We start from the raw sequence: 26,316 nt of genomic DNA on the forward strand, positions 1-26,316 counted from the left end.
AATACCTCTAGGCTCTGGAAAGTGTAGCTTTGTTTTTCAGAAATACGTGAAGATACTTTTCCCGAGAAAGAAAACTTTTGTTGCAGACTTCACAATATTTTGAAGCTATTGGCGTTTACTGTATTTAAGTCCCCCATGGAGGCGAGGTAACCTTTAACTCAGGGTTACATTGCTAGAGCCTCAGACATCTGTTTTGGTGAACCCACTTTTTTGCAGTTCTCTTCTGATCCAGCTCTACTTGCACTTCGTTATGTGCACCTGTTTTTCTCGATCTGAAATATTATCTCCTCTAACTCAGATGCACCTATTAATTTGAGTGGGGCCAGATCAGCACTGTGAGATCTCTGCATTAGCAGAGATGGCTTAGAATGTCAATACCTTAAAGGTCCATAACATGTAGTCCACCAACAACATACAATGGGGTGTTTAATAACTCTTTGAGTTTGCTGCCCCACATAAAACAGGCTCATCAAATCCCTAATGCAGGAGTTCAGAAGTCACTGAACTAAGTCTCCCATCAGTGTCAGCCAGTATGGCTAGTGGTCATGGGAGATGCAGTACAATAACACCTAAGGGCTACAAATTAGCCTCCCCTGTGTAAGCTGCTATGTTTGCTGGGCCTGTTGAGACACAAGCTGTGCAGTTTTGATCTAGAATTATATGGATTTAATTTTATATAGAAATGAATTGATCTTTCACTATTCTTTTTAAAAAGAAAAAACTTCAAATGCTCCCCGCTTCCCTCTTTAAAAGCTTGTTTGTCTATCCATTTAAGATTAAAACTCCAAGAGCAGTTCAGTATTTCTTTGGCTTCCAATTCAGATGAAGGCATACATCAGAAGTAGTATTTTGGGATAAGTTTTTGAGCGCACATGTCTCCCTATTTGATCCACACATTAAGAATTCTGGTCTCATAGCCTGCTCCTGCTAAATTTGTGCTTTGGATTATGTACTTTTAGCGGCCTTCCATCAATCTTCAAGCTACAGGTGACCAGCTACTTTGAAAACTGAAGCCTTTAGGGTATGTTGGCATTCCAATTCTATGTACTCCCTTCAGCTTGTACCGAATGCATTTCACAGCAATTCAGATCTTTTGTAAAATACCTTTTTGTCTGATGTCACACACTGATCCTTTTTCTTGCTGAGCTGCTATATGAAAATACTTTATGTCCTCTCTACTGTGTAGAAAGGCTAATTCAAAATTAGGTTTTACAAAGGCAAAGAGGACACAGACTGTTAACATAAATTTATTTCAAGTCAGGCTGCAATACTAAAAAGTAGCATACAGAAAGTAATTGCATCACACTTTCACATGTTAGCTATGTTATTTGTGCTTGTAAACATTTATTCTACCACCGCAAAACATCTGTGTAACACACAACTAACTGGAATTGGTCTAAAAATAAATAACCTTTCCAACAGTATAATTTCAATCTATAATGCTCCATAACTTTATTACTGTTTTCTCAGAGGTCCTGAGTGCACACTGGTCTTGAGAAGCTTTCTGGATTGTGGCACATCTCCAGAGTGGACCCAGGTGCTGTTCAGCCAAAGCTAGTGCTTGCAGTATAAATTGGCCTTTCTATTATTAACCACGACCTTTACTCCTCTACATGTATTGTGGAGTAACTATATAGTCAGCAAAGTCGCTTGAACACTTAGATTAATATGCTGGCAAATGTCACCTTTGCGAAAGAACAGGCATGGGTGGAAGTGGATTTAACAGAAGCAGTGGTGACAATTATGGCTCTTAATAATTTTATTTAAAAGTACTGCAAAAATAGTGTAAAAAGATAATTTACTTTTGGACACATTACAGAATCATATACTATCTTAATGAAAATAAGAGATGTCTTTCATAGTCTTCAGGAACATACAGGCAGAATCTGTATATGGCCAAACGATTGAAATTCTGTTTTTCAAAAAAAGCAAATGACAGAATTGCTGCTTTGCAAAGATGCTAGTAAAGGATATTGACAATTTGGAATAGAGATATTTAGTGGGTAATGAGCTGAAGATTTTTATTGCAACACAGTTCCCTTTCCTGACTTTAAATTAAAAGCAGTATTTTTGGCCAAAGCCAAAGAACGTTTTAAGTATGGGTGCAAAAACTACTAGTTATTTGAAAATCAGGGTATTGGGGATGTACACTGACAATCAGGCAAGTTTTTATGCATTAAAAAGATCACAGGGACCCCAAACATTTAACCTCATTAAAATTTTGGTTTTAAAGTATTGATAATCACATGATTCTACCAGTATAAAAAGAATAATGAAAAAGGATAAACTTGTTCTCAGAAGTGCCATCTAATGCAATTCATCACAGCTCAGTATATTTTGGAGCCCAGGTTCCATCAGAAGCAATCTTAAAACTTTCACATTCTGTAGAATAGTTGAGGCAGTTTGAACAAATATTCCTGCCTAATAGGCACCCCTTTTTCCTTGCTTTGGTGTTTCCCTCTTTAGGATAAAAAGCTTTCACACTCACACCCTTTCTATGAGGGTACAGTCTATGAGGCTGGCCTAAGCTAAACCAATTTGAGTGCAGCAGTTAAGACCAAATGATTGTAAATCATGAGCACTTACTTGGAGTAAGGCTTGTTGAACTCAGTGGGACTTAGCATCTGAATAAATCTGCATAGCATCAATTTGTATAATTTGAGTAGTAAAGATGAATTCCTTTAAAAGCAACTGTTCATTCGCAGATTGCAATGAACTTTACAAAGGACGTGAATCACCATTCCAGGTGAAAGTAAGGGGAGGCTTAGAAATGCCAATACCTGCCCACAGTCTCACAGCGAGTTGCTAGTAAAGCTGTGTGTGGGACTCAAATCTGTTAATGAGCAGTCCAATATTAGCATTCACTGGAGCACAGAACCTCTGAAAACTGCAGGGAAAGAACACAACACGATAAGGAGTTTTAAAGACCTGCATGAAAACCTGCCAACCTGAATTTTGTTCCTTTCAGCAGAACATATACGCCTGCCGAATGGCGAACGGCTTTTAAAAAGGAATTTCAACAGCTTGCGAATGTCGCTTCTTTGTGACACAGTTCAAGAGCTCAGGCTCCTCTTTCTATTCTTCTGGAGTAATTTGAAAACATAATTACACAGAATTCATTGAGAGGCATATCCTCCTACGTATTCGTTTGCCTCGCATTCTGCAAACTGCTAGTGTAGTCAAACGACAAATACTAACCTCTCTTTCTCTCTCTTTTAAAAATGCCTTTGTTACTGTGTGATTTCACTGTCAGTCAATACACATAGCCGACAGGAATGTATGTATGTTTGATTACGGGAAACAGATGTTGTTTTTTCCTCCGGTTTCCACAAATGTCAATTCAAAGTGCGCACACCCCTGTCCTCCAGCGCAAGGTTCCCCATTTGATACAACTGTATATCCCAGGTCTTTCCTTTCAACCCACCACTTTCTTTCCTGTGCACAGCTCTAAAACAGACCCATGGCAGAGTTTGTGCATTTCTGCTCAGTTCTACGTGCTGATGTTTTGAAAAAGAGGGCCACTCACAAATCACTGCCACTTAAAATGGATTAAAAATGAAAACAAGTGTAACAAGGTTTCTTATCCCAACTCGAGTAGCCAGTCAAACAGGCTCGGAGTCCGCTCTCTGCTTTCTTCATGGAGTTTGCAGAATTGTACCACGGCATGAAAGATATCGCCCACTTTCCAGGACTTCTCATGGACAAGCTGCACAACATCTAAAAACTGGAAGGGGGAAAAAAATGTTTACTCATAAGAGTTGGTTTCATCCAATTAGGTTCTCTCCTTTTCACTGTAACTATATGAATCCAGGAGGGTTGGCTCACACACTGCTCTAATGGTTCATCACCCATTGACTACAGAATCAAGTGAGGACTTGTGTGTGAGAGAATGAGTCAGCTCAGTTGGTTAGAGCAGGTTGCTGACAATGCCAACGTTTCAGGTTCACTCCCCGTATGGACAGCTGCATATTCCTGCATTGCTGGGGGTTGGACTAGATGGCAGGGTCTCTTTCAACTCTATGATCTTGTGGCCACAGGCCAATCATGTTTGATCTTTCCTGCCACCTCCACAGCAAAACCTCTGACTGGAATCAGTGACACACTCAGCTGTCAAGTGACAAGTAAATAAGTAATGAGAAATCAATTGATACTTAAATGGTTGTATGAAGCATTCCTGAGGGGAAAGCTTTGGTTTAAGAATAGGAGGCAAGCTATGTTTAGGAATTTACAATGCAAATAGTAAATACGGTGGTTTCTGCACAAAATGTTGCAGGGTGGAAGATCCCATTCAGGTTACAAACTAGCATTGCTCTCCTCCTGGAAACTCCATTCCTCCTCCAATTCTGCCCACCCCCTTGCCTTGGCAAACAGTCAGAATTCCATGGTAACTGAGTACATGTCATTCTCATTAGCTGTCTTGGACTCCCCTCAGGATTTTTCCATATTTTTTTAAAAAAACATTTCTTCCTTTTTGAGAGTGGTGCTTTTTGACTACTTGAGCAATGGCGCACGCACACCTGAACATGGGGAACAGAGGGAATGAGGAGTCTCAAATAAGAGTTCTTTTGTGCTCAGGCTGCCCCAGTGTTGGCAGCATACTTAGAATCTAATCCTCAAATTGTCACGCTTCCCGAGGAAGGTGAAGGGGGAGAGAGGCAGCCGATGTTATAGACATTTACGCCTCAGGCTCATTGTGTTGCATCGTTACATGAAAGAACACCCAATGGCAAACCTAGAGCACCAACTTGAAAATTTCCACTCAGGTAGTGGAGTGAGGTGGTTCAACAATGGGCAGACCAGAGAAATCTGTATTGCACCAGATCATCTGGTCGTATTCCCTACAGAAATGCCTCAAATTAGGCCTGAAGGGGAACACCCCCACCCCTGTCCTCTCTCCAAGCACATTGCATTTTCTTTGTAGAAGGGGTCTATACATGTGGTAGCTGGCCCACCAGCATCATCACTGAAGTCCCTTTCTGCTTGCCTGTGGCTACAAAAACTAGAGTTGTGTGTATGTAGTAGTGCACCCGCCCTGCGGAACGCCTTCCCACCAGATGTCAAAGAGAAAAACAACTACCAGACTTTTAGAAGCAGTGGCGTAGCGTTGGTTGTCAGCACCCGGGGCAAGGCAAGTAATTTGCGCCCCCTAACCTGTGGATTTGTGCCCCCTAACCCGTGGATTTGCGCCCCCTAACCCTAACCCCCAGATGTTGCGCCCGGTGCGGCCAGCCCCCCCCTGCACCCCCCACGCTACGCCACTGTTAAGAAGACATCTGAAGGCAGCCCTGTCTAGGGAAGCTTTTAATGTTTGCCCGACTATTATATTTTAATATTTTCTTGGAAGCCGCCCAGAGTGGCTGGGAAAACCCAGCCAGATGGGGCGGGGTATAAATAAATTATTATTATTATTATTATTATTATTATTATTATTATTATGTGTAGAGTACAGAGTATCCCATAAATCTTCAAGGGTCCCTCCAAACATTCTTTTTTGTTGTGCATTCATGACGTTGCCAGGGTAGTTATGCACGATTCTGTTTTAAATATGCTTTGTTTGATGTATCACAGTATTTTAATATTCTTTTGGAAGCCGCCCAGAGTGGGAAACCCAGCCAGATGGGCGGGGTATAAATAATAAATTATTATTATTATTTGTGCCTACAGACATACTGCTCCATTTCCAATCAGGGCAGGTCCTGTAACTTCTTGCTGAACTCCTCGAAGTTTTTATACCACAAACGTTCCCGTTTATTTCCTCTCCCACTTTTGTTGTGCTGTAATGCAAGAGTGTCCTTCCAGATAACAATGATGCATTGTGGAAGCATCACAGAACAACTAATAAAGTGGAATGATATCCCATATAAATCTGCCACTAATGCAACTCTTACTGTGTTAATGATGTGTTGCAGAATATATGTGCAAAAACATCCTATTCTGAAGGAGTTCTAAAATGCCCAGAACTCCTTGTCACTGGAACTCAAATCTAGAAGGAACAATAATGCATTGATTTTACTGCATACCAATTGTGTGTTGGTGTGTATGTGTGTGTTTAAAAATCTTCCTTAAGATTTCCAAGCAGCTGGGGGAAAATATTATACTGTCTACTTTTGTGCTTTGCTATTATTTGAAACGAAGAGCATAATCACACCACACACCCAGGCCCTTGGTTTGTAAATGGAAATTAGCGCTTTCTCCTTTTTCTTCTTCTTTTTTTTACTTTTCACAATCAATATCTGATTAGGCTTCATCACTCCACTTTCAAAACAAGGGAGGAAATATATTGTGCCTCCGTAGCTAGCAGACAGTTTGCCATTTACATGTGGTCTTTTAAACTTAAGCACATATTTTAAAGATGTTCATCTAGGCTTGCTGTTTCCAAGGGCAGGCTTTCAGGCAGGATGTGTTTCATCACTTTCTGGGGTGTTTTAGGAATTGGTTAAAGTATTTGCAGAGGCATATGGTAAAGCTGACAGCTGTTTCTATAATGGGAAACAATTTAGGCAGTTGTTACTGAATGCAGCTTAAATTATTGCTGAAGATTCCCAAATATTTTGCCTTAGAAAATACTAAACAATGCCTCAGCTGTACCTAATAGCAACTCTCTCACACTTTTTTTTTTAATAAAAAAATTCCTTCCAGTAGCACCTTAAAGACCAACTAAGTTAGTTCTTGGTATGAGCTTTCGTGTGCATGCACACTTCTTCAGATACACATCTGAAGTATCTGAAGAAGTGTGCATGCACACGAAAGCTCATACCAAGAACTAACTTAGTTGGTCTTTAAGGTGCTACTGGAAGGAATTTTTTTATTTTGACTATGGCAGACCAACACGGCTACCTATCTGTAACTGGAACTTTTTTTTTAAGATCCAGGGCTTGATTCTATGAGCTCTTGTCCTGACACAGCAGCTCATAGGATCCAAGGCAAGACCTTGTGCAGTACCTGCTCCATCCCTGTTGAAGGCAAGATGGAGCAGGAGTCCCACTTGCTGCTCATATCTATTTATACAAAACATTTCCATCCCATCTAATTTCACGAGCCGAGATGGCTTAAACTGAGGGTACCCAACGTGGTACCCAGATATCCTTAGATTACATCTTCCATCACCCCTGACCATTGGTCATGCTGGCCGGGGCTTCTGGAGGGCAACAGATTGATTGCCCTTGTTTAAATAAACTCCTGCTATGCATCTCAGTGCTTGAGATACTAGAGCAAGCCTAGTTTACAGGAGCCTCTGTGCCCCACATCTGTGACTGCACAGGTTTTTGTGATACCTTAATGTAGCACAAAGTGGCATCCAAATTATAAGGTCATTCCTGAATGGCTTTTCTGTCACAGGTTTGTATTTCATTATTCCCACTCAATCGTGAAGCTTAGTGGATGACCATGGGCCAGTCACTGTCCCTATGCAAACCCCATCTCACAGGGTTGTTGGGAGGATAAACGGGGAGGGGGAGAATATTATATGTCACCTTGACCTTTGTGCAGGAAAAGTGGGATATAAATGCAATAATAATAGATAAAAATACTAGAGGCAGGGCAGTATCTTAGTTCTTCAAATACTGCCTGTCAGTGGGTGCTAACCCACATTTGCCATCATTTTTCTCCTGCAACAGAGAGCCATACCTTTTCAATTCTATTTTCCTGAGATTTCTTAAAATAGATCATGGGGATCCCAAGCTCGGATGCAGCGATCCACTGAAGGGTGGTACGCAATTCTGCGTCAGGGCACTCTGGTTCCAGGTCAAAGTTGATCACCAAGAGATCCTTTTGCCCATTGGCTGTTCCAGTGGATAGGCCAGAAGCGCATTCTGAGGAAAGAATGCCACCGTCATTTTCCCAGTGCTTGCAGGCAAAACAAAACAAGTTCTTACACCCTGTTTTACGACATGCAACTTACCTTCTGCCTTTTCTGGCATTTTGTTGTGGAATGTGTTTTCATTTACTAATTCGCTTAAGAAACAAAAAGAAGAAGAAAAGATTATTGTATATAAGTTTGCAACATGGCCTGACATCCATTCATGAAAGCTGAAATGATTTCAGAGAGGGACCTGAGACGCTGCAGTTTGATTTCTACATTTAACATTCAGCATTCACATTAAGGGATCTTTTATGTTTTTATCATTTGCTACCAAGGTATCAAACTCAAAGCCCTTTGAAACTCTGAAGTATCTTGTGAAATTGCATTAGTCACAGAACCTTATAGACAGGAAGTTTAAGCATCAGTACTCAGTTTTAAGGCTATCAAGTTGATATTATTTCAGAAGATGTGTATCTACCCCCCCCCAACTGTATGAACTGTGCTCAGGGTGACTTAAAGTATTTTTTAGGAACATTGAGGGTCAAAAATTCTGTGGGGATCTTTCCCCCCCAAAGGAATTCTGGTTCCTTCCCCTTCAAAAATATCTACGCAGCTGTCAATCAAACCTGGAGCAAAACCAATGCGAAACTAAGAGGCAGGGCTCTGCACCCAATCTGGTCAACTCCTGAACCGAACTGGGCCCATTCCAAATTGGCTTGAGGCAGCTCCAGATTCTGTCTGAAACTCTGGAAGGCCATTGCTGTTGTACCATGAAGCCATAATGGAGCTCTCCAAATGTTAGAGTACAATTTCTATCAGCCCCAGCTTGGGAGTGAACTACAGCTCATTTTATTCTGGGTTCACAGACCTTAGGGAAAGCTCACTAAGGTCTCTGCCACTGCCCAGAGCCCATAAGGAAGTCTATCAGACCAGCCTTGCCCAATCCATTGGTCAGAGAAGCAACCTTGCAACCCACTCCCTGCCGGAAGGAATTTTCTGGTTCAATACCTAGTTCCCTGGTGCTGGGTGCCCAAAGGAAAGCATGTTCTGGCCCTGTCCATTAGCTAGAAAACTAAAGGTTGCTGGACTGTGTATGTGTGTGAGATTTATAGTTATATATATATTACAACCTATTGTAAATCACTTGAATGAAAGGTGGGGGGTACAAACCTTCAAAATGTGCTGCTCACCCAGGGTCTGTGTTTGCTGTAGGCAGTTGTTTATATCAGAAAGAAATGGATGCTTGCCAGAGATAGCAATTACTGAATCTGTAACTGAAACTGCTGGCTTCTCACATTTCAGGGGGGAAATTCACACCTAGCGTTTGCAACAGTATATTTAGAGAATGAGGGCAAAGTGTAGCCAATCTGCACTTTGGAGCACACTATGAAATTAAGTGTGAATGTGGTGGGCAACTGGAAAATGTGGACACCATTTTATGGAAATAATTGATCACCACTTAATGGAAATAACTAACTTTGAATTGTAACCATCGCTGATGGGAGTTAAAGCGGCAGCAAGAAAGGAGAGCAGCTGGATGAATAATGAAGTCGCTTGGCACATTCTGGATGATGTGAATGGTTTTCAGCTGAAATGGAGCAGCGCTTCCCAAGATCAGAGGTCACCTTAGCAGCTACTTACTTAATTGCATGAGAAGATGGCATGTTTTCCTGATAAATTTCCAGGTCCATAATGCCAAGACTGCTAGTGGTACTGCTGTTGCCATTGCTGACGATGCAAAAATTTAAGTATTAATGCCAGTCTGCACCAGCATGCACTTGAAGACATTGTTAAGCAAAGTGGCAGACAGAGCGGCTGCTTTTCTGCTTCTCAGAACAAGGGCACACAGTTCTTGCCTGACTCAGCAATTTGTTACCAGCAACACAAAAGATGGGGAAGTATTTAGTCAAACAATACACAACAGTTACACATCTATTGGTGCTATGAACTGACAGAGAAAGAATCAAGTGTTAAGCTGAGGGTTTGGTAATGCAAAAATGAAGATTTCATTTCAGCTCAGAGCAAAACATGCTATGTAAAGTCTGGTTACATCACTTGATGCCTCATCACTTGATGAGTGGCAGAATGTTGTCCTGAAAGTGATGTCAGGGGATGTGAACATTTGGTGGTATTTGAGTCATGATGGCTGCTTCATATATGGTTGCCATATTATATAAACCCTAAGACTCATCACAGTGTAGCCAGAGATAATGTTGAGTACACTTATACCTTTAAAGTGCTAAATGGCCTCGACCCTGCATACCTGAAGGGGTGCCTTCACCCCCATCGTTTAGCCTGGACACTGAGGTCCAGCTCCAAGGGCCTTCTAGTGGATCCCCCACCGCAAGAAGTGAAGTTACAGGGAACCAGGCAAAGGGCCTTTTTGGTAGTAGTGCCCGCCTTGTGGAACACCTTCCCATCAGATGTCAAGGAGATAAACAACTATACGACATTTGGAAGACATCTGAAGGCAGCCTTGTATAGGAAAAATTGTAAATGTTTGATGTCTTGCTGTGTTTTTTTAAATAATTTGTCGCCTCTTATTGTCTCCAGCCTCAAACACAAGATTTTTTTAAAAAATCAATTTATTGCATTTATATCTCATCTTTTTCTCCAAGGAGCTTGAGGTTACATACGTGGTTCTCTGCCTCCTTATTTAATCCCCACAACAACCTAAGAGGTAGGTTAGGCTGAGAGGCAGTGACTGGCCCAAGGACACACTCATGGCCAAGTGGAGATTTGAACCCTGGTCCCATAAGCCCTACACTGGCACTATAAACAGTACACCACACTGTCTGTGAGTCATATCATGCAAAGACTGAAAACAACAGTGGGATCTCAATAGTGATTTTCAACTCATTTATGACTTCTTGGAACAGATGACCTACAGTGAGATCTCAACCAACTAATGACTTTTAGTGGTGGTGAATTTGGCAATTACATTTAGGCTGCAGTGACAGCAGAGATTTAGATTTGGTTAGTCAGAAACACCTGGTGAGCAATGAGGCAAATTGCCCAAAGAGAACTGGATTCTCCAGGGCTTTTCTCTCCTTACAGACAGAGTAGTTCTACTGAATCCAGTTTCAAGATCATAACAAATCTATATGGACCTACAGTTCCCATCTTGAAACTGTGCTGTTGATTCTAAGAGCTTGCAATGATATGATAATACTTAGATGCTAGGAAAGAAAGAAAGAAGTCCTGCTACAGTAATTTGTCCAGTCCTTAGTTTTCTATCGTGTCCACGCCAATAGAGAATGAGAACTCAATACAACAGTGTTAGATGTAAATGACCCAGATGGAACTGACAAATGAGCCATGATTGACTCAAATTAGCTTCTCAGATGGTGTTATCCTTGCAGGAACAGGAAGTGATTGCTTAGGGTTGGGTGGCAATTTCTTTCCATGGTTTCCAAATACTTAATGAGGCCTCCTGCAGCACCGTATGAAAGCTAGTCCTCTTTTGGACACACTCAAGCTACATTCATTCTGAGCCAATGACAATCAAAACGTTTATGCTGGTGATTATACCCCTTGCAGCTCAAAAGGGGCATGCGGTTACCTCATAGATCTCTCGCTGAGTTGCAAATAGCTGCTTGTATCCTCAGGATTGTCCTCGTCATTTGCCAGCTGGCACCAGCTGCTACCTGTGCTTTCGTCACTGCTGCTGGGAGGGACTGGAAACTCTTCCACCGCTTTGGCCTCCTTGGAAGCTTGAGGTTCAGGATCACTGCGTATAGTCAAGCTGATTGGGGAAGGGAAAGGAAAGGAAAGGAAAGGAAAGGAAAGGAAAGGAAAGGAAAGGAAAGATTCTGATAAAGCAATGACAAATCTCTTGGGAAATTCTTCCTGCTCCTAAGCACTGTTGTATCGGTCAACCAAACCACTTGGACCATTCTTTATTTTATTTAATTTTTTCCAAGTCATGGAACATCACCAGCTAATAGATTTTTATTGCCTTTTTGGATATTAAAGGGGGCACATATATAGAATATGCTGCCAACAGGGCTGGTAAATTGCATCATGGGGATTGCACTGCTGCATCTTCTGATCCGTTCCCTTCTGGTCCCTGTCACCCACCTTCCTTCTACATCGGTTGCCTGGCAAAATTCAAGTCCAATGTGCTTCAGTGGGCAGAGAAAAGGAGAAGACTAGGGAAGGAACATAGCATAAAGCAGGAACATTATTTCTTGCTGCATGTAGCTGAGCTCATCTTTAGAAGTTCTTCTCTCGGTAACAATGCTTGCCCTCCAATATCTAATGTGCGGTGGGTGGTGACTTGGAGTATTTCCATAGTCTTAAATCTGCGCACAATATGAAACCGAGAGCTCTTTAGCCTTCACAAGTCTGTGTGATTTTGGAGTTCAAAGAAGAAATGTGCAGGGCAAGGCAGCACACTTCAGAATCTACAGTCACCAGCAGCTTATTGAAAAAGGGATAAATTGATAATTAAACTTAATATAAACTACTTAGTAGGGATCTAGTCATAATGGAGGTCCAGGTCTAGATCATTTACAATAATAACAGAGTGTCTGCCCAGCCAGATCTTTACAACGGGGGAATGTAACAGATTATTTTGGCAAGGTTGAGGAGTAGAGATTATGCTCCAGATTACAAGCAAAATGGAAGAGCAAAAAAGTATGTTTTGCAACCTGTGCTCATGCACTGGCTAGCTATAGGACCCATCATGGCTTTCCTTACAGTACAATTTTATAATGTCTTCTCAGAAGTAAGCCCCATTGAGTTCAGTACTTCAAAATAAGTGCAGGATTCTAGTATTCATGCCTTATAAACATGTGTCATATGTAGTTACAGATTCTGTTATGACATTTAACTTTCTTTGAGTGGGGAGGGAGCATAAGACATAAGATATTCAAATTTGCAAATTAGGGTCCTTAGATTTGAAAAGCGTAATTCAGCTTTAAGGGGTACAGCAGAATAGAGATGGAGGGAGCTGGTGTGTGTGTGTGTGTGTGTGTGTGTGTGTGTGTGTGTGCATGCCTACATTTCTGCGTATGGGGAGATGTGTGGTGCTCCACAGGTTTATCAGGCACAGGGCCCCATGCTTTCAACCTGGTTATAAAACTTACCTGCTGTTTGTTGAGGAATCCAGGTGCCTTCCTGAATCTGCTTCCGCACGTTTTTGTTTGCTGAGATACCCCCTTGGTTTCCCAGAGGCCACGTTAACTTCCGCCAATGGTTCTGAGACTTCGTCAAAGTCTTCTCTTTGTTCTGTTTCTATCTGAATTAAAGGCACTTCCCTTAGGCATACAGAACAGCTTGTATGGTTGGTAGGAAAAAATCCAGGGGGTGAAGAATGTGGTTTTTTCACATCTAAATCTATTCTGTCTCCTATTGGTTTACAGTTTTTTTGCATCCCTATTGGGACATGGCTGCTGTCTGCTGCGTGATCTCTGTTTGCAGAATCTTGGTAATGGACAATTAAAGTCTTCCCACTTTCAACAATATTAGCAGCCAGCCTGTTTGCATACTGTTGAACATGCTGCGGGGAGTCGTGAGGATGCTGGTCAAGCTCAGAAACTTCTGCATTATTTGCTATTATTTTGTTCTTGCACATTAGAGCTTTGATGGAATTCGCCCATGTCTCATGAATCAGCATGTCGGTTGCCTGATCAGTCCTACATCTTTGGTACAGGTAAGAGTCTGATTTGCAAAGCCCTGTAGAGGAGGCTGTGCTGATTGGCTCTACACTTAAAGAATCCCTGTGGCCATTGCGAGAGAAGCCATCTAACGAATTTGCCTTGATGGGCACATTCACTGTTAGCCTAGAAGCTGAGCTTCTGCTATCGGGCATCGAGGACTGTCTGAAACAAAAAGGTGAGCGTTGGGAAGGAGGTAATAAATTGCTACTCCAGTCCTTGGCACTCCTAGCAGAAGACACATTCTCTCTATTTTCCTTTTCAATTTCCTTCAGCATATATCTATAAAATTCTTCTGTTATACTTTCTGTGCTGGACTGTTTGGATGGGCAACTTGGCCTCACATTGAGGTGGCCATTTTTCTTGGCAACTTGTTGCATTGCAGAAGTCAAGATGCTATTTGCATTCTTCCCAGCATAGTAGTCAAGTAGTAAATCAAACTCTCGACCTTCATTTTCCATCTGGTTGACCATAAACCTTGAAAACTCGTCCGTGATGCTCTCGCAGCTGGACTGTTTGGAGACAGAACTGGTCCTGCTTATTGGCTGCCCTAAAGTGTTTGTGAGACCCAAAGTATTTGCAGACCCTTTGGAATCGGAGTCCTCCTCGGGAATGCTTTCACAGCTGGATGCGTTGACTCTGCTCCACCTGTCACAGTGCAGTCTATTTCGAGGGTGGTTTGGGCTTTGCCACGCATTATCGGCCACAGAGAACTCAGCCAAATTCACAATTTTAGCAGCTACTTCATTGGCAAAGCTATTGCATGGATCCAGTGTGTCATCAAGGTTAATGGATTCGTCCACCACCCTGTTCATAAGCCTTTCTTTTAGCTCAGGGTGCTCATCCGTTTTCCTCTTGATCTCACTAAGCCTGGGCGGCCGATGCTTTCTCACGACCGATCCGCTGGACTGTGCCTCCTTCTTCCTTTTCATGGTTCGGCATGACAAAGCTTGGGGCATCAAATACTCGCCGCCTCTTTTCCACGCGCAGAACCAAGGTTGCTTGCCGTTTGAATTGTCAAGGCAAATGGCAGCAATTTCTGTTGCCATAGAGACCACCGTCTCTGCCAATTCCTCTGCGAAATCTGCTACACAGTATTTATCTGCTGGATGCTTCAACTGTAGCAGAGGTTGGGAAGGCAACAAACCCTGATTACCCAATAAGGAGAGGCTGAGTTGGGCTTCATTGTGCCATGTGTCACCACACACATGCTTTTCATGACTTTCTGTACTTGGTGCAGAGTTGGAAGATGGACGTTCCTGAATGCCATGTCTGCATTCATTGGCTAGCGTTGTGTCTTCTCTGCTGGTAAACGACCGGAGTTCTTTCTTTGTATGATTGCTGCTACTGGGATGTATGGATTTGTAGCACTCTCTTGCAGTTCTTTTCAAATACCTTTTTTTGGGAGACGTTTTTCCAGAAGGTGAACTATGGGCATTGACCCTAGGTGGTGAAGCTGCACGAGGTGTGGCCGATTCCCGGGTCTCCAGCACAACTTCCCCTTTGACGTCTTTTGTTGTGGGTACAACACCAATGTTAGGGCTAGTGCCACAAAAAGTACTAGGGGGCTTATTATCAGAGTCGTCTGGAGATGGTTGTAATAGATCATTTGTAGACTCCCTTGGTTGGCTCTCCATTACCTGCCAGCTAAGATTATCTTCAGCAAAAGTACTTAAAGACTCAGTGAGCTGTGTGATATCACTCATTTTCTTACAAGTAAAGTACAGCACATCAAAAAGCAGCTTATTTGCAGTCGCAATAAAAACATCTTGGGTACTGAGGTCTACGTTACTTTCAGATTGTGTGTTTAGCTGCTTCTTCCTGACCTCTTCCACTGAGTGTCTCAGAATAACATTGGACAAGTTCTGAGCAAGTTCATCAACAATCACTTCCTCCAAAGGGGGAACTGAGGGCTTTGTCACAGCCTGGACAATTTTCCCATTTACAGATTCCATAAAGTCGCCTAGGTTTCTGTACGTTTCTGGCTTGGCTAACACTAAGGATGCCTCTTTGAATAATGCTTGTGCAACACTATTGTTCAGATTCTCCATGCTGCTCCCTACGGCTATGCTACAGTGAAGAGTGATGGCTGCCGACGTCTCTGCAGCAGACAAGAGTCCACCGGAGGCTGCAGGATACTTATCATCTTTCTTGTCACCAAGACCACAAACTGCAACAGCACTTGCTACTTGAGTCATGCCACACAGGGCAGATGGGAATGAGTAATCCACAGGTGGGCTGTTACTGACGCCTTGGGGAGAGTTTTCCTCCAACTCTTCATTAGAAATTGTTTGAGAGTCCGCGGCTTCCTGTTCTCTTTTGAGCTTCTCTGCGGCATGTGGGCTCGATATGGTACCAAGGACTGTAGCGGCACAGGCCAAAGCCACCTCCAAGGCACTTTGAGTGCCTCCACTGTTGTCTTGCAACCCGTCTGCAGCTTCACGGGGACTCTCAGCGTCAGACCAAGGACACAAATTTGGTAAGCTAGATCCAGGCCATTCAGATGTGTTTTCGGAGCCGTCTGGACTCTGCACTATGACAATTTTGGGGAGTTCGTTCCATGGCCGCAAAGCCATCGCATCCTGTGCTGCATATGCAGCTGGAGTTAAGGAGCTACCAGCAGAGATGCTGATGGCAGCCTCTTTGGTAAAAGTAGACTGAGACAACCTGATGAACGCGTCTTGCAGGACCGACTCTGCCAAATTTGTAGCGAACTGACCTGCTGTGGCCTGTTCATTTTGCATGGGAGGATTATCTGTTCTTTCATCTCTACAATCCAAGGGGTCTAAACGAATGTCTTGTTCTTCTGCTGCATCATCCAGAGAAATACTTTCCTCCTTGGTTGCTGCGGCCAACAACACGTCTTCCAACACATCCGAATTGTCTGTATCACCTCTGGAAGAGTCTTCCAGATCATCAGTATTAGAGGGTGGCTTAGATTTCCCAGCTATACCAGATTTCCAGTGCTTATTGGCTTTGTCCACGGTTCGCAAAACGCTGTCTTCGCCCTCAGCATTCAAGTCCTCATCAGACGAGCTTGAAATCCTAGCAGGAGCTGCGCTGTCTTTGTTAATACAATTCGCTTCCAGAGCAAATGACAACCTGGGATTTTTGCACTGTAAGCTTTCGAGTCCTTTCCCTCCGTGCTTTTTGAACTCTGCTGAGGACTCGGTGACATTCAGTTTTTCCTGACCTGGAAAACGAAAAGCAACACGTTAGCCTTTAGAAAACCAGCCGCCGTGTCCTGAAAAATGGACGTGCCAAAGTAGCATGAAGAGGAAGTGTGCAATCACCATGTATAATGACCACATTTTCCATCTCGCAAGCAATGGTATTTAACGGCATGAGGGATTTTGGATCTTCCTCTAATTTCATTGCTTTCAAGCGGCAATTAAATGTATGCACCAATTAACACCGAGTGCTATTTACATGAGCACAAGCCCTTTTGTATTTGACTGCACAGGTTGTGACAGGTTCACTTTCAGCCAGCTAGATTTTACCGTTTTTATATTCATCGGCCTCACTCTCATCTTCAAAGTGTTCGGAAGCTGTAAGAAAATCTTCTTCTATTGAGGACACAGAGCAGTTAGTGTCGTCCTCAGGCTTTAAGATGCTGGCCTCGATGTGCAGCTGCTTCTCCTGCACAAGCTCCAACCCAATCAGAAACTTGTTTATTTCAAAGATGATGCAGTTTGTGCTGTTCTTTCTGTTTCCTCTTGCACACTGAACCAGACAGACATCTGCCAGCCAAGAACACTGGAGGGAAAAGAACAACAACACCCAAATTCCAGTGATGCAATTAAACGGAAAAGAAATAACTTTTTATCAAAATATTTTCATTTTCTCCTAGCTATGCTCCGCAACAAAATGTCAGCACCAGCACCAGCAACATTTATAGGCTGTAATGCAATGGACACAAAGGACTCCCAAGCACATAAAGGAGCTCAGCTGTCTCCTCAGCATCAGCTCTGGAGGGTTAGGAAATAATAAAACAATATAATTATTAAGTTTGTATGTGTGAGGGTTTGTGGAAATGTTTTGTTTTTGTGTTCTCTAATATCCATTTTTTTCAAAGTAAAGGAATCTAAATACGTATTTGTATTTCCCCCCCCAAAGACGCCCACGCTCTTTTTATACACGAGTGTCTCTGTATGCTAGCTAGCTAGCTAGAATGCATCCTGCTGTATTTCTGGCATTTTCCCTTTGAGCATCCAACCACTGGAGGCATTCCCAAAGACTGACTGAACGTCCGTACCTGGGGTACTTCAAATCCAGCCTGAAGGCTCCCTGAAGTCAATCCACTCAGCAGGATGATTTCATTCTCTTTGGGAGGCTGTACATTCATAGAGCTGATAAGCTTCGGGAGATTTGGAGAGATACCGATCAACCTCTGAAGCACAAGAAACATGAGCATGAGAGGCGAACCACACTTCTCTATCTAGCCATGCTATCAAACATGAAAGAAAAAGCAGTCACTGGCACCCCCTTGGAAGTGCCGTTCACATTGAAGCTGTCCCGTAAACTCCAGCGGATGCAGAATGCTGAGAGAGGCTCCTCACGGGGTCTCTACCATTGGAGCATATTCACCCAGTGCTTTTCCAGCTGCACTGGCTCCCATGGAGTACAGGGTCAGATTTAAAGTGCTGGTTTTGACCTTTAAAGCCCTTCACGGTCTAGGACCCTTGTACCTATGGGACCGCCTCTCCCGGTATGCCCCTCAAGGTCCATAAATAGCAACACCCTAGAGGTCCCGGGCCCTAAGGAAGTTAGATTAGCCTCAACCAGAGCCAGGGCCTTCTCAACACTGGCTCTGGCCTGGTGGAATGCTCTGTCTCATGAGACCAGGGCCCTGCAGGATCTGATTTCTTTCCGCAGGGACTGTAAGACAGAGTTGTTCCATCTGGCCTTTGGCTTAGAATCAGTTTGATTCCCTCCCCCTCTTTCTTTTTCCTTTCTCCTCCTGTGAAGAGGATGCATCCAAATGTTTTAATGTTGTATTTTAATCTTTTTTAAAAATTGTATTTAATCAACTTGTTTTTATTATTGGTTGTTAGCCACCCTGAGCCTGGTCTTGGCTGGGGAGGGCGGGGTATAAATAAAAATTATTATTATTTATTATTATTATTATTCTAGTTTACATTAGAATAATACGTTTTCTTCACAAAGATGCCCCATGCATTTGGAGTGGGCATGTTTCCTGCTCAACAGAGGACAGTGTCTATTTTAAGGTGTCTCCTCTTTGAGGACAGTCCAGTCCAAGTCTGATTTAAAGGTGACAAACCATAAAAACGAGAGCAGGAGCTTAGAAAATGCCCACCACCAAGAGTTAGAAGATTGAGCAGGCTCACAGGCCACCTGGTATGCTCCCACTATGGTGAGACGCATTGTATTTCTATTTGAATTGCAGTAATTATACATGGCAGTTTCAAAGCAGTGTTTCTATTCCCCCTCTCAGAGGTGGGTAGTGGTTGAGACATCTCTTCGTCTTTCTGTTGACTATCCTGTGAGTAGCAAGAGCTACTTCTGTATTTGCACACACTGTGTGTATTAGCAGAGCACTTGCCTGTTTCATTAGTTCATCACTGCAGTTACCTTCATGCGCATCCAGATTCACAAAGCAAACCTGCAATTGGAGAGGAAAAAAGGAAGGAAAAGAGCAGATAAGATTCTGAAACTCCCACAGAAGTATCTAGGAAACTATTCGGAAATTAAGCCAAGGTTATTTTTTTCCTAAACAAATTGTGCAACCTATCAGCTTCTGCCATGAAAGAGAGGATTGTCAAAGGTAAGTGGCTCATCACTTGGGAGAATCACACTGGAAAGAAATAAAGTATTCAGTTTAACTGGAACATAGAAAACCAAATTAGTTTTATTTGTTTGCATTGTCCAGTGAGCTGTGCCTTTCCTAGGATAGTCTAACACATCCCCCACCCCCATCCTCCCCTTACAAAAAACCCAGAAAGCACTCCTTGGATACTGAGCATGCTCAGTTCTCATTGTGCGGTACTTTCTTGGGAAGGGGCTTCCCATAATAAGCATGCTAAAGCTGGCCAGTTTATGGCCCACAGCTTTCTTCCTTCACCCTCCTACCATCTGATGGTGCATCTTATAATAATTGCAGATTTCCTCAGCCTCTTAAGAAACAAATATTGCAGTGTTTCTAACGGGAGCTCTTTTTTTTCTTGTTTTTTCGGAATTTGGAAAGTCAATGATGCTTATACTTCCCCTTAAGGGTGTCCTTATTCTCCTTTGCAGGAGAATAATTAAGCTTGCTCTAAAAGAGCAAATTACACAGAGAGCTGGAAACACAACTTCAAAATGCTTACAGTGGAAAAAAATTCACTTTAGAAAATGCATGGAATGGAAAAAGGGGAAGAGTTTTGTACTTCTACACCTAAACCCTCCTCCCATTATCCTTCCTTAGCAATACACTGAATTATTGGATGGCCATCTGTCATAGATGCCTTAGTTGAGATTCTTGGAATGTAGGGGGTTGGACTAGATGACCCTAGGAGTCCCTTCCAACTCTACAATTCTATGATCTATGAAATACCACAAATGAAAAAGAAGTCTGTATAGCCTTGGGTGTTTGGGAGAAGCTAATTACTTGGTGCGTATGATAAACATTTTTATTTCAGCAAGCCTACCCAGACATGTAGAATGTGGAATGCTGTGGGTTATAATTTGGCTTTTAACTTACCACTGGTTTTTTTTTAAAAAAAGGTTTAAAATAGTTGTTTTTAATCTTTTTTTAAAAAAAAAATACTGATGAGTTCATTGTTTTACTCTTTTTGTAAACAGCTTTCAGGGTTGGTTGGTTTGTTATAAAACAAAAAATCATCAAGCCAGATGTATATTTTATGAAATATTAACCAGATCCCAAGTTTTAGCCTCATAAGCATGGTTTATAGACAATTTACCAACTCTGCAGCAAACAGTGAGGCAATCCTACTTGCCACATGTTGTTTGAAGACACAAAATAGCTCCTTAGAGGAGTGAAGCAGAACTTTCCCTGTCTCTCTGTCATCATTGCACTGGGCAAGTGGTGGCCAAGCCGATGTGCTGCATCAGAGCAAGTCACTTTACCTCAAACAGGTGAGGCTCCTTTGTGTTGCACAAGACAATCCAGTAGCCTGTTTAACCTTGGGAGAAAGTTCTGTATCTGCTGAGAGCTGTTTATAGGCAGTGAAGATGTATGGGCTGCTGGATCATCCAATACAAAGCTCAGAAGAGACCTAAGCATGAGTCAAAGCGATGGTGTGCACTGCCAGAGCCACAACTCACCCGGCACAATGGTAGGTAAGAAAAGAGTTTATTTATCTCTTTTCCAAATTTACATTCTGACTTTCTAAACACACAGACAAATACACCTCAACTCAAGGCAGTTGATGGCATGCATATTATGAAAACAATAAGCTAAACACATGAATAATCTATTAAGGTGCTAAAAGTAGACAAACAACAGAGAGAAAGGCAGCAAATAATGAGTCCTGAAAAATACACGCTGAAAAGGAAAAGCATTGACTACCAGCTGAAAGGAGAGCAGCAAAGGGTTGTGGACAATTTCTTTTGGAAGGGTGTTCTACTGCCTTGGCAGCACCAGAAAAGGTCCTGCCCACTATCCCCAACAACCATGTATGATTAGCTGTTATGGAGAGTCACTCCACAACTTGGTTTGCACACATACACACTCGCACATGGAAACCCTAATCAGGCACTGGGATCCTGTGGCCCTACAGATATCATTGGACTCCAGTTCCCATCAGCCCTAGCCAGTATGGTTGATCGTCAGGGATGATGGAAGTTGTAGTCTCACCAATACCCAGAGAGTTCAAAATTCCCCGTCCTTGTCCCTGGTCCTGAAAGCATAGCTACTCGTATTTTGCAATACTAACAAAAAAGCAAAACTAAAGGGAAGAGTTACTTTGCAGTGACCTTGCCGCATCAAAAATGATTGGAACAATTAGAATACCAGCTGACAGAACATTGTTAATGATGCTAGAACATTCCACAGGACCATAGCCTTGTATGGTGGGAAAGAATCTGAAAGTCAGTTCATCCAATACCTTTCAGTGAGGCAGGACATTCCACAGCAAAATGGTGTCAAGAGATTATCATATACAACAAAAGAATAAACCAATGATCAGGCAGATCACAGCATGCTAATGAAGAAGCTACAGGAACATCAAGGGGAGGGCAAAGAAAAAGATGCATGTCATTCACAATGCAGCAATGGCAACAATTTGTTGCATATTGGGTTTTGCATTAACCTAGTACTGACTCAAGCCTGTGTAATATGTAACTTATCACATGCACAAAACATGGCCATCTGCATAACAGGTTGCATAGCAGATGGCCAGATTCAACCCTCCTAAGAAGAATCAAGAAAGGGCAAAAAACAAAAAACCCTTATATATCTTTTTAAAAGCTTATTCCCCACTCCACCTCACCCAGCCTTAGTTATGTAACTTTTTGGGATAAACAACATAACATTCCCTTTAAATATACTAAAATATGAGTCAAGTTGGATGGTGCACTGTAACTGTGAGGCTTTACGCTAGGCTAACTTCCAGGAAGTACTGCTTGTTAGAAATGTAAATGTCAAAGCTATAAAGATACCCCACAGCTATAAAACACAGCTCTATTTACAACGTGTACTGGACTCAGTACTAAATGAATTGTTCATAAGGACATCCTCTTTTATGGGCTTTTAAAAAGTCTGTTCTCTGTTACTACTAATCTGTGAAAAACATGCACATGTGACAGTTCCAAGGAAACAGTGCAGTGAGCTGTTGGTGAAACAATTAAACTGCCATTAAATAATGGTCCTTTCCAGTATATATATATATATCTCCATTTTAAACACTTTTAACCCATGGTGCCTTTTAACCTGAAGTAATTTTTAGCAGATTGGTTTGAAATTTGGCAGATTGACCAATCTCATCAGGTAAATCATGTATACAAAGTTTTGCGTTATTAACTCAACAGGTGGCACTTTCATAAGCAACAGACTTTTGGGGCTTACAATGGTAGAACCTTGTTATTTGTTACTCATGTTAACTCAAGGTGTGCCTCCTCTTCATATACTTCTTTGTAAAGATAGATGCATGCTACGGATGAAGCTGTGGAGGTTACATGTGCACCAAAGCTTTGGTCTGTTCTGGTCTGGAAGATCCACTAGTTTGAAAAAGAGATTATTAGTTTCTGTCTTTATATTGGCTCTATAGTCAGTTCTACATTTAATCAGTTTGTGTTCAGAACAAATAAGGAAGTCTGCTGATTTTGCTTTTATTTCAGTAACTGCACCAGCTAGTCTGCTCTAAAAGAACATTTCCCTGGATTGGGGACATTATGTTCTTATTTCATTAGATACTGTATCCCTGATCATGTGGGTAGGTTGGAGCTAAATGGAAACAACCTGCTTCCAAAATTCACAAGCAGGAAATTAAGGTGGTGGTAGTGATCTGACAATTTCAGGAGGAAGGGCATTGATGATGATGATGATGATGATGATGATGTTACTTGCTATTTGAAAACTTTGTTGTTGTTGTGGCTGCAGCCGGACTTCTTTAATGCTGTAAGCATTAATCAGGCTAAGATGAGCACTTTGAACACTCTGAAATACTATATAAATGTGAAGCATAATTATGTATGCTTCATTATGTCCCAGGGAAAACATAAATTCATTTCTTGTTTTTTCATCCGGTTTGTTAATGTAGTAAATGCACTGTATGCACACCTAAAACGATATTGAATCAGATACATGAAATTGTGCATTGAAGTGCATTTGTGTACCCATTTCAGCCAATGATCTCCAGTATAAAAGGACAGAAATAGATTCTGTACTTTTATACCGGAGACCATTGGCTGATGACAGCTATAAAGGCTGCTCCAGTGGATGATAGATCCAGTTGAGAGGTTGCTAACCTATAGTTACTCAGCAGGCCACATTTAAGTGCTTTTCTCTGCTTTTTCTCCTTGCCCTCCCTGTTTAAAGTTGTGCCAAGGTACTACCTGAATTCTAGAAGTCCTGTTTATGTGATAATCTAGAAATGGGTAACCAAATTACAAATTAAAACCTACTGTTTTCTGTGTGCCAAAACCCAGGAGGACTGCAAAGCTGGTTCAAAGGTTAAGAAGTGTTAAAAACTCAGAGCAAATGACTTAGAGACCATGGATTTCACCATGGCTGAAATTAGTCCCATTTCAGGTATTCAGTGTCTTGGACCTTTGCTTTCCTTTGGTTGCAATATCACATAATATATTTGTCAATTTGCTGCTTAAATAGTATGCAACATGGATTTAACTGTTTAAATTAGTGCAGGGAAGGACTTTCTGAAGCTGTCATGGTTTCTTTTAACAGCGGTATTGAGACTTCTCTAGTCCCTCAAGGCTGAGGTTCGGATTCTGAATTAAAACTTATGTCTACTGATAATTTCAATTCTGTACTACCCTGAAATATATGGCAATGGTAATTACTGAAATTGGTATCTTGTAAACAGAGACAGAATTAAAAAATTAGGGTGCAATCCTAACCCCACTTACCTTGGAGTAAGCCTAATTGAATTAAATAGGACTTACTTCTGAGTAAACACAGTTAGGACTGCAGTTTTATAGACACAGGGAAATGTGGACTGCCTATTTGACAAATGAATTCCTCAGAAAGGTGGGTAGTGCTAGACATGGAGCTTTGCAGTGGGGAAAAGGAAAGTTTAAGGTGGAAAGCAAAGATAAAGTTGGAGAAGAGTCTAGGGCTTTCTCCCACCCATCTCTTCCATGGTTCAAATCGCCCCCACCTCCTGCTATAAGTAATATAGCATCACATTTCTAATGGAGACAGAGGTCTGCATCAGCCATGCCTAGTTAGCCCAGCCTTTGCTGACCTGGTACCCTCCCAGCCAGCTGATGGCCAGCCCTCCAAAACAGTTGGGGGGCACCAAGTTGGCAGAGCCAAATGATGGTGTGCTCACATTGACTGGTACCATGTTACTTTCCTTTGTACCACATCCAGCTAAGTGGAGTGTTCGCCAACTCATTTTCATATCTCAATTCTGTCGGTTCAGATTGGAAGCAAATTGAATTCATTTGGATATATGGTAGGGGGAGATCACAGCACGATTTTATACTTTAAGGGGGGTGGGGGAAGATGGCTTAAAATAAGAATGATTTCCCAACAGTATCATAACTGAATACTGAGCTTCTCAAAATCATTGCTCCCTTGAGCTCCTTCAGCGTCTGGGCAAACATCTTTTGCAGAAGCTGGAGTCAGCTAAAGGCTAGAAATGAAAATGTTGTTTTGCATTATTTTCCTTTTGGGGAAAGCAGAATCCAACCCCAGGAATCGCTCAAGAAAGGCAGAGGGCCAAGTGTTATCAAATTTAGTTTCCAGTGTTTCATTTCCGAAAACGAAGCACAGTTCTTATTTCTGATGTCTCTTAGGATGATGCAAAACGGTGTCTTCAGCAAATTGCTATACTGGAGCCATCTGCTCCCCTAGCCTATAGAGCAGCCCCCAATCATTTTGATGGGCATCAAAGTGCTGAGCCACAGACCTGTCAAGTAAAATGAATTGCATTTATGATTTATTGAAATTCATAGGGAAAAGGCAAGAGAGCAGATGTGTGCAGGATCTGCAGTCTTTGATAAATCTTGGCTGTGTAGTGCCTTGATAATTGACACCAAGCCTCCACTTGCCAGATTGCCAGAAGTTAAGTACCACATGCCCTGTGCCAAGCCCCTTTCCTACCTAGGATGCCAGATGCCAAATCTCCTCTCGCTGGTTCTCAAAAACACAAACATGGTCTATTATGTTGTGCTGAGCCTTGGAGTGTTCGATGAGGGTAGATGAGTCAGTCTCCATTTGGTCCCCTAAGGATGATGACATGACCAGATGCAGGTCAATTCAATTACAAGATGCCTTTAGTGGGTTCAGGCACACGAAGTCTCCCTAGTTCCAGCACTCGGGAATAAAAGAGACTGAAATGAGGACTAGCCTCTCATACACCTGGGCTCCTGGAAGAAGCCACGGCTTCCTGGTTGCAGAAACAACAGGATAGCTGTTTCACTGTTCTTTGGGCTCTCCTTTCTCTCTCTTCTCATTAGAATTCTCCTCTGCTTCCTCGCACTGTCTGCATCTATGCCTTTTCCTGCATTGTCCATTGGACTGACGAGCCAAATCAAAGCTTCCTCTTCTCTTCTTCAGAGTTCTCTTTTTTAAATTTCATCATTTGATAATTATTGATCATCAACAAAACTCTATTCCAGAAAAAAATAATATTTCACATCATAATATTTTGCAAGTAAATGTAAATTAACAGAATATATTTCTTCTAAAAGAATTCTAAACCTACTTGGATTTGTTTTTGCAGGTGGTTAAATATTTTCTTGACAATATGATTTATTTATCGCTCCCCACAATTGTTTTCTATATTCACTTGCCGTTATCGCTCTTAAACACTAAGTTATTTTTGCCATTGGAGCCAAATACCAAACTTTATTAAGCCATTTTTTCCCCAGGGAGGGAGTAATGCAACTTGTGATGCTATTTTGAGCCAATACTATCTTTGCAGTTGTTAACAAATAGGAGGAAAGTTCCTTATGTTCTTTTTTATGACAGGTGACATGTAGTTTAGAAATATCAATGCTGGATCGAAGAAAACTTCCCATTTTGTTATTATTCTATTAACCACCTTCCAGTATTTTTGTACAAAGCTACATGTCCATCACATATGTTAATATGTTCCATTCTCCTTTTTGCACCTCCAACTTATTTGTGAATGATTTATTTATCGCTCCAGTAAATTACAGAAGTTAAATACCGCTGTGCCATAACTTTGCACCAATTTTTTTCTTACA

General features: G+C 41.9%; 1 protein-coding gene across 4 annotated transcripts in view; it reads right to left on the reverse strand.

Annotated features, from left to right (window-relative positions):
• Positions 1-1,231: 1,231 nt before the first annotated feature.
• SPHKAP (SPHK1 interactor, AKAP domain containing) overlaps positions 1,232-26,316 on the reverse strand; it is a 74,095-nt gene continuing 49,010 nt past the window's right edge. For 2 of the 4 annotated variants that reach the window (XM_083503640.1, XM_083503642.1), the window contains exons 4-12: positions 19,025-19,084; positions 17,717-17,851; positions 16,962-17,217; positions 12,892-16,654; positions 11,364-11,546; positions 9,443-9,529; positions 7,901-7,953; positions 7,627-7,811; positions 1,232-3,724 (exon numbers count right to left, since the gene is read on the reverse strand). In XM_083503640.1, coding sequence (XP_083359766.1) covers positions 3,581-3,724; positions 7,627-7,811; positions 7,901-7,953; positions 9,443-9,529; positions 11,364-11,546; positions 12,892-16,654; positions 16,962-17,217; positions 17,717-17,851; positions 19,025-19,084 — 4,866 coding nt within the window. In that variant the 3' untranslated portion in view covers positions 1,232-3,580. The remainder of the gene's footprint in view (positions 3,725-7,626; positions 7,812-7,900; positions 7,954-9,442; positions 9,530-11,363; positions 11,547-12,891; positions 16,655-16,961; positions 17,218-17,716; positions 17,852-19,024; positions 19,085-26,316) is intronic. The other 2 variants (XM_083503641.1, XM_083503643.1) reach the window with 2 other exon arrangements.

Source organism: Podarcis liolepis (assembly GCF_965112155.1).
Source record: "Podarcis liolepis genome assembly, chromosome: 5".
NCBI classification, from domain to species: Eukaryota; Metazoa; Chordata; class Lepidosauria; order Squamata; family Lacertidae; genus Podarcis; species Podarcis liolepis.